The sequence below is a fragment of the Theropithecus gelada genome, chromosome 6 (genome assembly GCF_003255815.1).
Source record: "Theropithecus gelada isolate Dixy chromosome 6, Tgel_1.0, whole genome shotgun sequence".
NCBI classification, from domain to species: domain Eukaryota; kingdom Metazoa; phylum Chordata; class Mammalia; order Primates; family Cercopithecidae; genus Theropithecus; species Theropithecus gelada.
In genome coordinates this window covers 64,048,194-64,067,515 of record NC_037673.1, presented here as the reverse complement: position 1 = coordinate 64,067,515, position 19,322 = coordinate 64,048,194, and the positions used below count along the sequence as shown (strand labels likewise).

Sequence of the window (19,322 nt, the reverse complement as noted above, 5' to 3'; positions counted from 1 at the left end):
GATAAGTTTTCACTATGTTGCCCAGGCTGATCTCAAACTCCTGGGCTCAAGCAATTCGCCCACCTCAGCTTCCCAAAATGTTGGGATTACAGGCGTGAGCCACTGCACCCAGTCCAAAAGCATGATTTTAATGGCAATGTGGTTCTCCAACATGTGTATCTCATGTTACCTGCCAATCTCCAGGATTTTGATTGCTTCCAAAAATAAAAAAGTGATTTCTAGGACACTTTAAAAAGCTCTGTGGTTACGGATAATTTATTTGAAATATAAGTTTCAAATAAATTCAAACATCTTATTTGGTTATGCTCTAGTGCTAACAACAAAATGACTGGTGGTTGCATGCATATTGATCTTCCTATGTTCATGTAATTCTCAATTTTTATAGTTTATCTCGTTTATTGATTAGCTGGGCTTTCAGTCTCCTTTATCTTTTGTCATTCTTTCAAATGATTTTATTGTTTTAAATGCAATATCAAAAATTTGTGGTCATCATAAGAAATCTTTTGAGGCAACTTAATTTTTTATATAATAAATAAAACCACACAACTCTTAAAAAGGAACCATAATATTAATAATGAAGTGGTGGCTAATTTTATCTAGAAAGCTATTGCAACTGAGCATGAAACAGGTCTGGACAGCCAAGGCAAGAATGGAAAGACACAGGATAGATCACAGCTCTCATTATGTGATTAAAAGAAGTAAACTGGTTCACCTAGAGAGGGAGAAACTTTTTTAGTGCTGAACTCCAAGCTAATTTATCATGTGGGCCTAATATAAGAGACAGGGCACAACATAATGGATGAGACTTCAAAGGGAGATTTACAAAAAGCGCAAAGATGTTTTCTCACAGTCATTCCTTTTAGCAACACTCAATAAAAGCCAAGGACATAATGTGAAGTTGTAATTCTGTAAAGGGATTTCAAGGGGAGCAGAGATGGGTGGTGTAGGTACATTGCATTCTGGTGATAGGACCTGCTGCAGGGCAGACCCCTGGGAATCCAGGAGATAAATGGCAAGAGGTCTCCTGGGCTATTCCTCTCACACATCACTTCTCTGAGCCAAGCTATCACAGGATCTGTAGAACAGAGCAATTTAAAATTGAGACTGCTTGCAGGACCTGCAGCACAGGTATCCTGCATTATTGATTCAAAGGAGTGCCATGTGCTTCAGATACTAAAATGGAAGGGGATGAACTAACATTTTCCCATGAGGATTAGGAGCCTGACTGGAGAGTCTATGTTATCTCACAAAACAGTGGGCAATGGCTGGGGGCCATGGCTTTTCATGAAAAGCAGCTTTGAATCTGTTCGAATTCCTGAACTGTTCAGGCCCCAGTGATGTAGGCCATGAACACCTGAACACTGACTTTGGCTTGCAAAATGCTAAGAGCAAGGGGCAGCTCAGCATGTGTTCCTTATAAAACAACGTTAGGTGTACTTCATTTGCCCATCTGAATCTACTCCCCGCCCCATACTGGGCCCCAGAGTCTGGCCTGCATGGACAACATCCATGGGCTCCCTTGCCCTCTGGTGTCTAAGCTGGCTTCTGCTAACGGGAAGCACAACAAGAGTTCAGAATAAGGTTGAGATATCCCCTGGTACCTCCCTGCAGATATGACTGGCTGTGTCCTTTTATCTAAGGTCACAGGTCCTGTCTCACGTCTTCGCTGTCTCCGGGTTCTGTAACTGTTCCCTCTCTCACCCCTTTAGGCCTAGAGGTGGTAATGGTTCCCTGTCACTTCTAGCTCCTGATACTGCACCATCCCTTAAATTTTCCCAATTCCTGCCTATCCTTCTTACAACAATCTCTCTATTAAGTTCTTCTCAAATTATCTAAGACATGTATGCCATCTTTTCATTGCCTGGACCCCGCCTGACACCTATATTTAATTACTTAAAATTGCTGTGCACGTCTTCGTGGTGATAGAGGGAAGAGAGCTAAGATTAACTAAGTACAATGTGCCAGGCACTGTGCTAAAAGATTTACAATCTCCTTTAATCTTTAAATGCCTCATTTAGTTATCTCCATTTTACAGATGTGGACGTGGAGATTCAGAGTGGTCAAGAAACTTAACACAAGTTACAGAGCTATTCAATGTCACTGAACACATATCTGACTCTAAAACCAGTAATTCTCAATGCTTTTACAGTTTCAGTGTAAGATACTCCTACATTAAATAATTTTAAATTATTTAAAATAATGCATGTTATAGGATTAGATTGCAAATAAAAATCATGACCATTATCAAGTTCAGAATGGAATGCAGTAAATATAGAACATTTCATGAAAATTAAAATTCACATTAATGGCTAATAAGCAGAAAGAATTTGTACAAAATAAAGCAAGGACATTGTAGGTAAAGGGGATGCATGTAGTTTGGAGATTCCAAACACTGGGAGAACAGGTTATGAAACAGGAATCTGGAAGGCAAAGGTTTAGAGATGAGACCTGAAAGGAAGACTGTGGCTAAACTCACAGTATGCATTTTTGGCCTATCCTGGAGTAGATCAGGGAAAGTTATAGGAAGATCTTATACCAGGGCAGTGATGTGGGCTGTGGGCTAAAAAGCAGGATGGATTGGAGATGGGTCTGGGTTCAGTGGGGTACCAGACATTTCCACAATCCAGGTGTGGGAGAAGTTAGGCCTAGCCTCTAGACATACTTTGAGGGTAGAATTGACAGGGATTTGATGACAGGAGTCAAGAGATGGAGAAATCAAAAGTGGGAACTAGAATGACTTGGAGAATTGCTGTTTCACTGACCAAAATACAGAGATGACAAAGTTGTAGTTTATTAACAATTATACCAGACAGCCAGAAGGTGCAAAAGAGGAGCTAGTAAACAAATTTGTTTATTTTACAGTTAAAATCAATTCTTAGAGTATAAAATAGAATTTTTTCTGAACACAAGATTTTGAGGACATACCATTTTTATCCCCCTAAGCATCAGGAAATAGAAACTATAGTACTATATCTATTTCAGAGGCAGAAATTGAACGACTCCAATGGATAAGAAACACCACTCGGATATGGCACTGATTTGTCTAATAAACTAAGGACCCACAACTGCAAAAAGTTCATTTGCCATCCGGATATTTCCTGACCCAAAGAAGTCTCAGTGTCTTTCTGGAATTGCTGAAGAACAAAAGTGCTTTATCTCAAAGATGAATTAATATTATCATAAATGTTTCTGTTAGAATCCTCCAACTAGACTTCTTCCCTATAGCCACCCAGATTCTTCAAATGAATATAGACAGAGTAATACACCCATGTAATGATCCTACTATTGAATTTCAGGTAAAGTTTAAACATACCCATAATTACATCAAAGTTGACACAGAAGAAACATTAAGATGTTGTGACTTGAATATACATTCATGCACCATGAGACAGAGGCAGTTTGATGCTCAGTTAGAACATAAGAATCTATCTGCTTTTTTGTTTTCTAAAATTGAATTCTAGACCAAGGCCAGTGGAAAATCAGAGCCTAAGCCAGGGTAAGAATGTTATCTTTTTGTTGTTGTTTCAAATAAGGTGGGAAGGGCAGGGGACAGGGGTAGGGGTTGTGAGGTCTGGTTTAGAAGAAAGAGAAGCAAACAAAACAAACAAACAAAAAAAACTAAACACACTCACAGATCTAGAAGTCTAAATAATAAACATTTCATTGCTTTTTGTTGATGTTTAACTGCATCATATAGGAAATTTGGGGAAAACATTTTTTCACATTCTAGTTGAATGTGAGAGTCTGGAAGTGGATGGAAATGGTAATATTTAATTGTGGGGAGGAGGTGTGAGAGGAGTGTGATCAGGAGATTATGCCAGGCAGAGCAAATCACCAGAGGATGGCAGGAAAGGCATCATCAGCCACTCTGGGATGCCCCTCTCTTTTAGTAAGTCATGCCTGCCTTATGATGCCTGTTGTTCATTGTTCTCCAGCCTTAGAATCTATCACATTAGGGGTAGGGACACTTTCATTAAAACAAATAAAGAGAAACATATAACAGAAATCACTGAAACAATTAATTTCCCTGACAGTTAAAAAATATGATCCACGTATGAGGAATATTAGGCCCAAAAGGAGCCAGTTATCCCTTGATGAATTAGACCTGTCTAGAAATTCAAATTGCCCCAAGTACAAGGTCTGCCCAAGCCCATTCATCCATCAGAATTCCCTATGTTTTGAGATACAATCTGAAAAGTTTCCTAGATTCGAACACTGGGAATCACTGGGGCCGCTTTCTCTCATTCTCATTTCAAAGGCAGTGATTGAAGTGCTATCAGTAGTATGGAAATATTAATACAGTCCATAGAAAAGATGGAAAAGTGCAGTCACTTAAGATGAACAACTCAGTTGTGCTGCCATTTTATGAGGTTGTCATGCTTTGAGAAATTATATGTTCTGACTAAAAATAATTTTTCAAAGTCCAAATTTTAAAAACACCACTAATAGTCTTGTGTTTTAAAAGCTAGAGGTACTGAACTTTTTAAAATTTGTCCTAAATACATACTGCATCATTTTATACTAAACACATAATACATTATTGTACAATTAGATTTAATAGTTAGAATAGTGTATACTCCAGATTTTTTACACTGGGCTTTAAGTTAAAGAGCTGGTTTGTCTCACATATTATGTATCTATTCAATGCACAGACGCTTTTTAAAATAATATAAACTCCCCTATATTAGCCTGTCATAATGATCCCTGTAAATATGTGTTTACTAGCTTTACTGATAACTGTTCTGACTCAAGGACAAATTCAGACAACAAACATGGTGTATGAATACAACAAGTTCATTTCATGAGCAATGATATGGAATATTATAAAGAATAGAAATCATCCCTTGGTTTTCAACAATATTTATTGAGTTCCTCCTAGATGCTAGTACATTTGTTATATGACCCTTAATTTTAAATAACTCAACTATACCCATCTACTTATTTAGTACACTCAAAACTCACATATTACAGTGTGCATTTTACAGAAGAATACGCAGACACCAAGAGGGTGTGTGACCTGCTCAGGATTACCTTGCAACATAGGGTTGGAGCCAGGAATGGAGATATGCAGGTTTCAGCCTAGCTTTACTAATACAAATATACCTCATTGGCAGGTTCAAATGTTCCACATAGTATCGATATTTGTAAATTAACTTAATTCTTAAATTCACTAGGTGGCGTTACTCTTATGAACTCTACAGTGACATCTGTGGTAATATAAATACATAAAATGTGTACTCTGTAAGTAGTCTCCTTACATTGGAATTTCTAAAAACAGCTACTCTATGTAATGTCTTTCTTTAAATGTTAGATGCAATGGGAGTAAAAGCAAATTAGGTTTTTGTATTAAGCCAGGGTAAAGTTGTAACCATGAAGTGGCAGAACTTTTAAGCACTTTTATGTTGTTATTTTTCACAGCATGAAGACTTATCTCATCCAGAAGAGAAATATTCTTTATCCATTATACAGAGGACAGCAGGTGTAGTAAAAATATATTAAGTACAATGAAAACCTAGCACTCTAATAATATATTAGTAAATATTCCTTTGTTTTGTAGCAAATCTTTTAAATAGAAAACAGCTCCATTATTTTAATTAATGAAAAATAATGATTCCTTTATTTCTAAAATTAAAGGCCCATGAAATTCATGGCCCTCACAAGCACCATATGCTTCAACCATCTCCTCTGAAGTTGTGATAATAGACATATTACAGAAATGACAAAAACTCAAAAAGGAATTTCTTCTGAAAAACACATTTTCAGATCATTTAAAATGAATTAAAGGAAAGAGAGAACTCACAGAAGAATTACTATCCAGTCACTAATAATCTGAACTATTCAGAGTTTAATAGAGTTAATCATCTTTTTAACAAAGAGCCTTTCCATATTTAACAAGTGACCCCGAGGAGGACGTGGACACAAACAGCTGTGCATTACCAGAACTTTATAGAGGTGATGAAAACAAAGAAAAGGAAATCCACAGCAGTGACTAACCACACTGTGCATTCAAAAACAATGACCACACTGAAATTCATTAAGGAGGTAGTCTGTTTACTTAGGTTTGAACAATAGATGGTATGTAACCCCAACTTCTCTAATCCCTCTTTTGTTTAGCTTCAAATAATCCTTTAGTTGCCTATATTATAATATTAATATTATAGTAATGTGACTATTAGTATTAATAATTGATACTTAGAACAAAAAGCAGAGAGCTGAGATTCAAAGACTTAATATTAAGGAAACATTTCTAAATGTGCTGTATATTCTGTATTCTCAAGCATTTTTTTAATATGAAAATAATATATGAGTTTAACAATGGCTAAGGATTAGATTCTTTCACAAAGAAAAAATATCACTTACACACAGGACAAAGAGTTATGCAGGAGTTAACCATACTAATGGTGAACATACTGATGTTCTGGCTTCCTTAAACTTATCAACTGCCAAGCAGCTGTTTCATTGTTTCTTTTTTTTCCCAAGTTTTCTCATTTGCCAAGTTTTAACTCAGAATGTATTTGTACAATAAAGTCAGAGTAATTTCATTAGAGAAACTTGGGCACAAAAAAAGCAAGGCAGTGAGATACATATCTTTTCTTCTCTCAACATAAACAAATTACAGCAAACTTTGATTGAACTGCCAGCAAAAACTTTCATTTCACTGACGGGGAAAATTCCCAGCAGCTGCACACAACTGCAAGGCGATCAGACAGATGCCGCCGAGCGGAGGTTGATCCCGACACAAAACTGAGTCCTGTGTTCCCAGAATTGAAAGGAGTTGCTACCCCTCGACAGACTTCCCAGACACTTGACAGTATGCCAGATCAGTGCATCAGCTGTCACTGCCAGCCACGATTTAACTATTCTTGAATAACCAGTAGAAAAACAAACCACCAAAGTGTCAAACTAAAAGTCGTATCTATTGTCTCTGACAAAAGCAGCTTCCTCACTGAACCCTGTGATGTGTCATACCTGTAACTAGAAACTCCATATAGCGTTGCCATGTAGATACTAAGAACTATGCACATATTCGTGCCCAGTAAAGGAATGACAAGGGAACTTTGAAATTCTCAATGGCTGGCCACTGACAATGCTACATGTCAAGAATGGAGCAGTCTCCTACCTGGAGCCCTCTTCGTCTTAGAATGCTGGACTCATCCATCTCACCCTCTGCTTTCTCTGAGCCTCTCACAACAGTCTAGCCATGCTGTACTACCTCTACTTCGGCACGCTAATTCAGAGCCCAGCAGCTGCTAAACACTTACATCACGCTCTAGCTGATTGGAGCCCAGAGTCAGCTGGTCCAGCTTAGTTATTCACTCCAGCAACTTCAGAGATCACGGATGCTTGCAGTTCGGTGGGAGAGAGCAGCAAGTGGGCTCAGACACCTAATGCATTTATCCAGGCAGAGGAGGCTCTTGCTATTAGACAGGAAATTGTGAGATCTTTGTTTTCTCTTCTTCAAAATGCTGGCTGTAGTATTCCAGGAGACCACTAAATGGCTTTTGGCAGTAGCTTTGGGTCAAGCCCCATCTGAAGCAACTATAAGGTCACAGTGGCTAAGTAAATCAGCGGTGACAGACACCTCTGTAAAAGACAGCCGCTGATTGGGATGGTGAAAAACTAGGGCACAGCTGGTCAGCCAAGCAGCACCACTATGCCTGGCGCTCATCTCTTCTGAAGGCATCAAAGAAAACAAAAATGTAGCAGAACACACATGCTGCCTGCAAACCCGAAAACGGAGGGCTCAAGGCAGCTGCTCTCCAGCCACCGAACCCTTTACACCTCCCAGCGTGAAAGCCCATTCATTTACATAAATACCTGCCAGTCAATTCCTAGCCCAAAGACAGAAACAGTTTAGATTTTAATTTCCCTCATGATAATAACTTAGTTCTGCTGATACCTGATCAAAATGTAAAAATGGGGGATGGGGGAGGATTCTAAGAGCAATCATTAGTTGGAATATTTAACCTATGTATAGTCTATAAGCAGCTAAAAAAAAAAAAAAATTCCCATCATGTGCAATTTCACAGTCTGTTTCAGCTTGTTTACTCCGCTCATCCTCATCTTATTTCAATTGAAAGCAACCAAGAGATGAATATTAAGTTTTCATTACTGGCATGGCACAGGAGTAACAACATACGACATTACCAATTTACAATAAATTATTCCTCCTTGGTGTCTATTCTAAAGATATGTAAATTGAGAGAATAGTTTGATCCTGAGAGAGATACAAGGACTAACTGTACTTTGTCTAAGAACTACCTCTTTCACTCTATCCATCAGAATAATTATTTTTCTTGAAAGTTAGGAAGACAGGTATAAACATTTTTTTAAATCACTAACTCCTGGATTTTACTTAACCCAGTTATCTAGTGATGTTTAAATGTGGGAGAGGGGAAGGAAGTGTCTAGCAGTTCCCTACCCATTCACCTGCTATTCCACTCGTTTTCCATCTCTTTCTGTCTGTCAACACACTATTAGGCTTGCTATCAATTGATTAGATTATGTCATTAAAAATAGCTCAGGGATTTATGAATCTAACCACTGAGGAAAATTAATTGCATTTTATATTCCCAAAAGGTCTTTGCGTACATCTCCAGACATACAAAGAGAAGCCTGTCAAGAAATGCCACACCTAGCAGAGAAAGGTGTCAGGGTATTTTTCCACTTAGGCATGTTCATTTCATACCACTTAAGGAAGAAAGCCCCAGAGAGATTTTAGCTCTTGCTTATATGTGGAGGAGTAATATCATCTCTAATGCAAAACACAGCACAAAAACTAGTCGTTCTTCAAGTCAAAGTGTATCAACAAATTCTAGCACAAATGAATTTTTTAAAAAGATTTTTAAAACTATGTTTTTTGTTTAAATCAAAGGACAAAATAAAGAAAAACCACCTAAGAGAGGGAGAAAGGGACAGCCTTGTTATATCTTTTGGCAATCTGTAATGCTGGTGGAGAACAGACCCCAACCTTCACAGGCTCACCTGCACTTGAATCTGTTCCTGCAAAGAAAAAATCTGGCTCTTCAGTGAAAACAAAGGGAATGATAGTTGTTGCCTGCTTTCTCCCTCAAGTCACCCTCCTGAGAGAGGAGCACAAAAAGTTCCCTGAATGTCAAGAGTTGTTTTAGACAAAGCCTTGGCAGCAGCTCCAAATATATTTACCAACTTACAGTGTCATTGCTATCTGCCCACAGACGCAAAAGGAAGTCCTGACTGATTTTGGAAAATATCTTGACCCAAGAAGCTCAATTTTTATAAGCAAAAGTCAAGCATGGTGTACACACATACACTTCTACTCTGAGGACCACCATCTTCATTGTGCTGGTCCTTCTAGAAAAACCGGGGTCTAGAGAAGGACACCAAGTTCCCACTACAGAGAAAGAGATGGGGGATGGAGGGGTCATGGGGGGACAAACCAATTTCCCCCTTGAAACACAAATTAGGTCATCAGGAGAACAAAACAAAACAGGTAGAGAGAGAGCCCAGAAGTATCTTTGCTGTGACCAATCGTGTAAGCTTGTTGGAAGCACTATCAGAAGACATTTCGAGGACACACTGTCAAAATGTCAGCTGACGTGCGTGCATCTTAGGCACTCTGCAGCTCGAGGTGTTTGGGAGGTGGTGGGAGTGACAAACGGGAATCTGGCTAAGGACGAAAAGTATGTTTCTTAACAAAGGAATATTCTGAGATAAAATCTAAGTGAGTGTTCCACCATTAACTAAGTCTAAAATGAGGATTATGACCATCATACCATCAAATCTAGTATGAAAAAATATCGATTACCTGTCAAAATGTATCATTTTGAGAAGTGATACACATACATTTTAAAGAAATAAAACCAGCCAGAGGCAAAAACATTTGGGACAAAAATGAAAGGCTGCTGAAAAATAACATCAAGCAATAATGGCTTAGCGGAGGGAATAGTAAAAGGAAAATTGCTACATTTACCCTTTGCTATATATTTTCTCATCAAGATAAGCCATGTGTTAAAATGCAATCAAAACTTCAAATGATGACACTATTCACAGGTAATAATTAGGATCTAGCCTAATTTCCATTAATAAACTCATTTTTCCTGCAATTTTATACCTTCATGGAATATGTTCACAATATTGTAAGTCAATTCACAAAGTACCAGCCTCAATATGTATTGCTTTTACATGTGTATTCAAATCATAAAATCTGGTAGGCTTTGTCATTAATTGTAATCTAAAGCCAGGGCTTTGTAGTATTTCATTAAAATAAAATTATTTGTATGGATACACCACATGCCCACTCTATTATAGGCATAATTTACTTCCTGGAATACTCAAAATCCATGGTCACTGTCATAAAGGTCAAATTTAAATTTTAGGAATTATTGCAATTAAATGGTTTACAGAAACAATAACAACTCCAAATACCAACTGAGAAAAACCAGTGGGAAAGAAAACGTCTGGTTGAACATATTTCAAAAAAGCGTACATTGAGATTTTGTAATATTGTCCACAGTGATGTTTGGTACAAGGATATGGGTTTGTCCTCTGATTTACACGGCCAGATATCTTTCACGTGCAGTCATGTGCTACATACTGACATTTCAGCCAATGATGGGCCACATATATGATGGTGGTCCCATAAGATTATAATAGGGCTGAAAAAATCCTATTGCCTAATGACATCTTGATGATCCTGACTCTGTGTAGGACTAGGCCAGTGTGTGTGTTTGTGTGTGTGTGTGTGTGTGTGTGTGTGTGTCTTAATTTTTAACAAAAAAGTTTGCAAAGTTAAAAAATACATTTTTAAACAGAAAAAAGCTTAAAGAATAAGAATATAAAGACAGAAAAATATTTTGGTACAGCCACATAATGTGTGTTTTAAGCTAAGTGATATTGCAAAATAATTCAAAAGTTTTTAATATTAAAAAGTTTATAAAGTAAAAAGGTTACAGTAAGCTAAGGATAATTTATTATTGAATAAAGAAAAATATTATTTATAAATTCAGTGTAGCCTAAGTGTACATTATTTGTAAAGTCTACAGTAGTACACTGCAATGTATGAGGCCTTCACATTCACTCACCACTCACTCATTGACTCACCCACAGCAACTTCCAATCCTGCAAGCTCCATTCATAAGTGCCCTATACAGATATGAAATATCTTGTATATTGTATTTTTAAGGTACATTTTCTATGTTTAGATATACAAATACTTGCCATTGTATTGCAACTGACTACGTATTCAGTACAATAACATGCTGTATAGGTTTGTAGACTAGGAGCAATAGGCTATACCATCTAGGTTTGTGTAAGTACACTCAGTGATGTTCACACAACAATGAAATCACCTAGCAACACATTTCTCAGAACATGTCCCTGTTAAGTGACACATGTCTCTGTACTTAGAAATAAGTTATCTCTCTTCACTAGTTCTGTGTTGGTTACCCCAAAGTAAACAAATCTTCTGATGTTACCCATTCTTCAGCAACTGAAATGTTCATCGAGGAAGTACTGTGAGGAACAGTGGAGGAGTTTCCACTCCACTCCACTCCACTGGCCTAATCCAGCCCCATCTGGCAGCTCTCACTGAACTGCCTACCCAAAAGTCATGGGAGCTGAAGTTGGAGGGCAATGGAGAGGATCGTCCTCTGCTAAAGATGTTGTTTCTCCCACCACACTAGCCAGAAGGAAGAGTGACAGAGGAGTGATAGAGAGGAGTACCACTGTGTTGCCCTGTCCCTCATCCTACCAGTCAGAGTTCTGGGTGTGCTAGGAATGTGATTTCCAATACCATCACTACAGTTTGGGGTGGGATCTCTCCTGAACACCATCTTGCGTTAAGTGTGACCATGATCACTACTTCTCAACAAGGCAGCCAGCCATAAAATAGATATCCCATTGGTTACTTGTAGACAACAGACCAAGGGTTCATATGTCTTTCTACATGTTCATTCAGAGGTAAGTCAATATGGCCAAGTGGATGAATACCTCCATTCATTCACTGATTACTTCTTTCCATTCATAGATAACTGCCAGTGGCCAATGAATATGTTGTATTAGATCATAAAAGATTACAAAGGAGAAACAGATGATTCATGAAAATACATACATCCATTATTGTGATTATAATATCTTGAATGCCAAAGAGCAACACAGCTGTGAGATTAGTGTCTACATTTAAATTCCTTCTTAATTTTTGTACTTTACTTTCCCTAATGTCTCACTTCTAAATATTAATAACAATGGCCAGCCGGGTGCCATGGTTCATGCCTGTAATCCCAACACTTTGAGAGGCCGAGGCAGGTGGATCACCTGAGGTCAGGAGTTCGAGACCAGCCTAGCCAACATGGTGAAACCCCATCTCTACTAAAACTATAAAAATTAGCAGGGTGTAATGGCACACACCTGTAATCCCAGTTACTCAGGGGGCTGAAGCATGAGAATCTCTTGAACCCAGGGGGTGGAGGTTGCAGTGAGCCGAGATTGCACCACTGTACTCCTGCCTGGGTAACAGAGCAAGACTCCATCTAAAAAAAAAAAAAAAAAAGGCCAACATTTGTTGATCACATTACGTGCCAGTCATTGCTATAAGTGCTTTATATGTATCATCTCATCAAACCCTCACAACATGCGTGAGGAGCCATTATAATTCCCATTTCACAGATGAAGAATCAACACTCAGAGAAGTTAAATAATTTCCTTCGATTCCACAGCCAAGCCAAGGTAGGGGTGGTGTATTAGTCCATTTTCATGCTACCTAAAAAAACTGCATGAGACTGGGAAATTTATAAAGGAAAGAGGTTTAACTGACTCACAGTTCAGCATGGCTGGGGAGGCCTCAGGAAACTTACAATCACAGCAGAAGGTGAAGGGGAAGCAAGCCACCTTCTTCACGACATGGCAGGAAGGAGAAGTGTCAAGTGAAGAGGGGGACAGTCCCTTATAAAACCATCAGATCTCATGAGAACAGCATGGGGGAAACGGACCCCATGATCCAGTTACCTCTATCTGGTCTCTCCCTTGACACATGGGGATTATGAAGATTATAATTCAAGATGAGATTTGGGTGGGGACACAAAGCCAAACCATATCAGCTGGGATAGGATACCAACCTTGACCAGGTTGACTCCAGAGTCTGAGCTCCTAACAACATGCTCTACTGCCTCTTGGAGTTTAAACAAAGAAGGAAACAGTGATTTCAAAGTGAATTAATAATGTGAAAGGTGTCAGATCCTTTAGCTCCTGAGAAAAAATGAGCACATCATAAGTTGTCAATGGTCAGAGCACACCAGAAAGAGCATTCCAATCCCCAATTCTCTGAGCCATGTGCCTATAAAAGAGACAAGCAGCAGGGCCCCCAGCTACTTTAGAGGGGAAATTAGAGATATCCCCCTGGGCAGGAGGGGTGGAGGAAGAGGGCTGCTCAGAAACAGGCTTCTTTCTACTTTCCTCCTAAATGTCTCTGGGCCCCCACTCTGAGCTTGAACAACTCTTCATCCTTCTGACTTCAAAATTATATAGTCCTAAATATAACACATTTATTTACAATCAAGTGTATTCCACAAAACCAAGAACACTCTTCCCATTGCCATGCCAGGCATAACACACATCCCTGCTAACTTGCAGAGATTCTGACAGCTCTTCATTTTCTAGTCTGATGGTTTTTCTGGAATTTACCATGGAAGGCAACTCCTTAATTCTCTTTCCTTTTAGGTGAAATGACTCAGGGCAAGGCCGCTCACTCTGTTCTGAGCAGTGCTGGGAAGAAAGGAGGAAAAACCCCAACTCTGACATCTGCCTTGATTTCCTGGAAGCCATGCCTCCCCAGTGTACTTATAAGTACCAGGTGCTGAGAGCCAGTTCCTGTGCAGGCTTTGCCAAAGAGAAACCTGGTAGGCTGGGCAAGTCCCTGAACCTCTTGAGCTTTGGTTTCTCATTTGTAAAATGAAAATATTATGGGCTTATCATCAGGAAGCTGGGGAAGTGAAGAAGAGGCAACCTTCTGGGAAATTGAGAAACTGGTTTCACCACCCTCAAGGTAAAAAGGCAGCCCATGCCCCTCACTGTGGACACCTGGTCCCTCCCTACTGAACCCACAGTCCTGTCTCCTAACCCTCTATCCTCCTCCAGGCCATTACTGTCTCGCCAAGCGTCTGCTTCACACAGCTGCTCAGCTACCTTCCTGGCTTCAGGGATCCTGCTCTGAACATGCTCAAGGCTGAGAAGGGCACCGAGGTTTCCCATTAGCCCCTCCTCAACACCAGTCTCCCAAGTCAGACAGCAGAGTTCAGAAACCAGTGATGAGCTGAGCCTCACATGCCTAAAACACACACTACAGTATTAATGTTCACACTGAGAACAGGTTAAATCCTCAGCTAAGGTTGACATGAATCTTTATTACCATATAAAATCAATGCCATAACATTACAATATTACTGCCTGCTGTTATTAATGGCTAATCTTTAGGAATATTTACTATTCATTAAAGTAACATACAAATGAACCAGATATTAATTACCGTGTCATCAAAACTCAAAAGTAAAATGACACCTGGAAACAGGTTCCACACTATTTAAAGTGCCAGGTAATATTACACTCAGGAACAAATACCAAAGCCACAAATTTTCTCTCCCTATATTTTAAAATAGTCATTTGAAATTTTAAATAAAGTTCTAACCTCTAAAGTTAACAAAGGTAAAGACACAGCAGACACGTACTGTATATGTCTTTTTCTCACCAAATAAAACAGACTTTAAACCTGTCAGAAAGACTAAAACAAAGGGCAGTCTGCCTTCCAGGGAAAGAAGGAATTTTTTCCACTGCAAAGAAAAGAGAGTGTCTCACACCTTCCCACTGATAATACAACAAAGTCTGAATTTATCCAAAGAGGAGCATTTTCTAAAACACGTTTCATTTAGCAAAAATTGCAGGTGGGGTCAGTAGCGAGCATATGCCTATGAAATAAGCCACATCCCATGTTGCCTGCGTTCAGCTCTGTTTTCCTTCCCACCTGCAATCCTGAGGGCTTCTTAAATGTATGCAATTGGTGATTTCTACAAGGTAACATGCATGATTTTGCTTAAGTCTTTTCACAAGAAAGCTATATTGCCTTGACGTTTGCATCATCTTTTTTTATCTAATTATTTCTGGCATATTAGCCATCAAATCACTACTGACAATATGACAGGAATCATGGTATTGAAAAAATTACATCCTAGGAGGAAATAATAAAATATAAATCACATACATAATTTTCTTTTGAACATTTTAACAATGACACCTCATATACATATGAAATATAGCAGACTATCCTCATAAATGCCCTAACATCAATCACAGCAGGAAAATATTCTCTACTTTGCAAACACACGAATCCAACAAAATATAGCATTTCTAATAAAACTGGGTAATAGAACTTCATTTTTTTTCATACGAGAGTGTTTATGAAGATCTGATGATTGGAAATAGCTCCAATATATATATTTTCAATTATGTCCCTTCCTGTCTAAATGATGCACAGCTAACACTGGGACCATGAACTAATATTTAGCAAAGTCCCATATGTCATATTAATATACAGATTAAGAAGGAACTAGATGAGTGAAGTGATGTTGGCAGTATTGCCATTGTATGATACCTATCCATTGCACAAGCTTTAGAAACTCATATGTTAACATGTATATTTACTGAAGATAATACTACCGGCATCATCTAAATATTTTATGAGCTTCTGAAACAGAGATTCCTACAATTATCCCTAAAGTGAAAAGATGTACCTAGAGATAAAAGATCAAGGAAAATTATTATTTTTTAAACTTTGGACTCCATATTCCAAGTATAGCTACTACATCAGAGATTAGAAAAAGCACGTTCAGGCTATATATGTATTTAAAAATCCCACAGTGGCTGAGCGCAGTGACGCATACCTATAATCCCAGCACTTTGAGGGACCAAGGCAGGTGGATTGCTTTAGCCCAGGAGTTCAAGACAGGCCTGGGCAATATAGTTTGTAATGTTTAAGAAGTGTGAAACCCCATCTCTAAAAAGAAAAAAAAAAAAATCCCACAAAAATTATCTGGGTATGGTGCTGTGTGCCTGTAGTCCCAGCTACTTGGGAGGCTGAGGTGGGAGGATCAATTGAGCCTGGGAGATCTAAGCAGCAGTGAGCTGAGATTGCACCAGTGCACTCCAGCTTGGGGGACAGTGTGAAACCCTGTTGGAAAAAAAAAAGAAAAAAAGAAAATCCCACAGTGAGGAGAAGCTAAGTTCTAGATTAAATGCACTGTTGCCTAGCCAAACTTCTCAAAAAAAAAAAGTAAACACGAAACGGAAAAGACTCTGGAAAATTTTCTAAGGCAAAAAACCAAGCTTGTCACCCTGGAATTTAAAATATGATTGACCAAAGACATACATGTTAACTAAAATTAGTATGGGATCCCTCGTGTGAATCAAGCATTCTTTCTTACATCTGTGTTTTTATATTAGACAGGCATTACAACATAGATCTGAAGTGACTGTGCAAGCTGACTATTTTAAACCCTAAGTTTAAGATCATGTTTCAGCCTTAGTCTACCTAGAGGCATCACCTTAAACTAATTCTAAGATTTTGACCACAAGCTTCACTCTGATCTTGTTTGCATTACACACACATAGCCAAGCACTTCTGGTGACTTTCACAAACACTGAGAGGCCAAATAGGTTTGAGAGGTATATATAATTTTTTTCTTAATAGCTAAGTTTCTTTCAGGTAGCAATGCAGAAGGCTAGATGTTCCCCCATGTATCTTGCTCGCCATTCCACTACTCCCTACATTTGGTTTGACTTCCTATCATCCTGTGCTAACATGCCATCCATTTCAGACACAAACAGAAATGAGGCTGCCACCTGCCAACTAGTCAACAGTTGAAAGAGAAGTGCTCCCTGAGAGTCTATCACAGAACCACGGTAATCAATGTGTGTTCCCCTTCTCTACGACATTAACTCTGTCTTCTAGCATCCCTTAAGTGGGCTCTTTGTAACACAAAATGGGCTCCAGATTCTATCTCATTAATCCTCATCAGCTTCTTGAGAAGTAGAAAGAGAAGAGACCAGTCCAATTTACCAATGAGGAAAATGAGACAATGAGGTTCCAAGAAGAGCCCAAGGTCATGAAAACAGTAAAAAAGACAGAGCTGACAAGAGAATTCAGGCTTCGTAGGCCAGAACGCAGGGCTGAGGCGGCCGCCATGTTCCTGAACACCTCCCCTTCTTCCTGCACTTTCGTCGTCCTCCTCATCACCACTGCAGCAGCAATCCAAGGGCAAGCGCTGCCCTGTAGAACTTTCAGATAGACACACAAACGAATAAAAAACCAAATGTGCCCGTACCCACGCATACATATGCATATAGTGGGAGAAACAGAAGCATTAAGCGAAGATCAGACCAAGGAGATATATACATAGGAAGAAGTCACATTAAGCACCACCTGAGGACACAGTATTTGTATTTATCTAGTTGAGCAAAAGGATGTGGAAATTACAATGCTTAAACTACAAGGGCACAGACTATAGTGAAATCTGTTCTTTTTTTTTTTATTTTTAGTGGCAAAGTTTCTCTTTATACTACAAAACCACAGAGTCGAGCATCAATACTCAAAATACCATATGATTCTTGGGGTCAGGGTATACATTGAGCCCATGGCTCTTCCCCAAGACCCCGATGAGCAGCTGCTCTCTCCTTTGCCTTTCTCCATCTCTTAGTTCAAGAAAAACAAACATATGTCTAGTTTTCTTAATAACATTTTAAAATTATGAAAGTAATAGATGTCTACGGCAGAACATCTGGAAGATACAAGAACACCCTAAAGTCATATCTAATTTAAATGAGCAATGATTTATAACCAAAATGTACATGCACTCTTACGTATACAGGACCTGGAAACTTCTATTAAAAGTTATCTTTAAAATAGCTCTTAAAGTAAAATTTAAGGATGGCTTTCTTTAACCGAAATCCATTTACAACAGACTTCCAAAAAATGACAGTAGATGTTTTAAGAAGTTTGATCCTTCTGGAAGTTGATTTAACTTCTTGGATTTATTGTTTCTCTAGCTTATACAAGAATTTAATAGGGGCTCTAGCACATTATCCTTAAAAATCAAGGCAATCTATCTCAAGTTTTATACACTGATATAAAGTCCCTCTGTTCTGTTAGAAATCCCCAGCTCATTCATTTATATTCATTAATCTTAATGATACCATTAATGCACAATGTGTTTCACAGAAACTAATTGTATTTTGCCAGAATCAAACATTCACAATTATGCCTCCCATTATCACCTAATAAAATAAATTTTAAAAACTCTCAGGCACGTCAATGAATATTTTGGTATATTAACTGATTTGCATTTTTAATGCCATAATAAATTGAGCAGATTATCATAAATTAGATAAATACTATTCTTTAAGTAAGGCGATGGGGAATTATTTTGTAAGAAATTGACAGCACTTTACTCTCACTTCCTTCGGCTTTATTGAATATAGGCTTAGCCCTCTTTGTCCCCTTATCTAAAGCTGGCTTTTGTGACTCAAGCTAATACCACACAACAGAGCATATTCCTCTTTAATTTTATATACTTATCATTGCTTTAAGCAATGACAGGAGATTAGGGAGTCAATGTTTTTCAAGTAAGGGAGAAATATCTACCTGGGCAATAAAAATGCCTTAAGTCAGAAGTACATGAATCGATTTGTTTAAATCACTGTATCACTATTTTGTTTTATCCCCTTGATTCAAAAACCAATCATTAAATATCTACTATGAATCAGGCATTACGATGGATGTTGAGAACAGAAAGAAGAAAATGGCTCAGTCCGACCAGAATGCAGTCATGGGGTCGCAAGACACATAGATAAACAAACAAAATACAAGGAGATAAGTGGAGACACGGGGACAAGATACTCCAGGTGCTGGTGGGGCAGAAGCGCTGAGGAAGGGAATAACTCAGAAGGGTGGGTAAAGAGTAAGGGCACGTTTGAGAGAGGAGGTGAACAGAGTCCAAAACAGCAGTTCTCAAATTTATCTGCACATTAGAATCACTGGAGGGTCTTTTATAAATTTCAAAAAAAAACTAAGGCCACAAACAGGCCAATTAAATCACAATCTCTGGAAGTAAGTGGTTTCTGAAGTCATGCCAGGTGATCCCCAAGTGGAGACAAGTTTAGAAATCCCAAGTCTAATGGAAGCAGAAATTCTAAGTGGGCTAGAAGACGATGGGGAGCTAGGGGAAGCATGCCAAGCCCGGAGAGCAGCATGTGCAAAGGCAAACACGGGTAATGGAGCTGAAAATGCAGTGTGATGGCAG

The 19,322-nt window shown here is 38.6% G+C and overlaps 1 protein-coding gene across 2 annotated transcripts in view; it reads right to left on the bottom strand.

Moving 5' to 3' along the window:
• The window catches only part of MAST4 (microtubule associated serine/threonine kinase family member 4), a 576,259-nt gene that overhangs the window by 339,666 nt on the left and 217,271 nt on the right, over positions 1-19,322 (bottom strand). Inside the window, exon 1 of one of the 2 annotated variants that reach the window (XM_025387802.1) lies at positions 7,121-7,227. The exons of the other annotated variant lie outside the window; for it this stretch is intronic. Coding sequence (XP_025243587.1) covers positions 7,121-7,159 — 39 coding nt within the window. The 5' untranslated portion in view covers positions 7,160-7,227. Of the gene's footprint in view, positions 1-7,120; positions 7,228-19,322 lie in introns of those variants that run through there. 2 annotated transcript variants of the gene reach the window in all.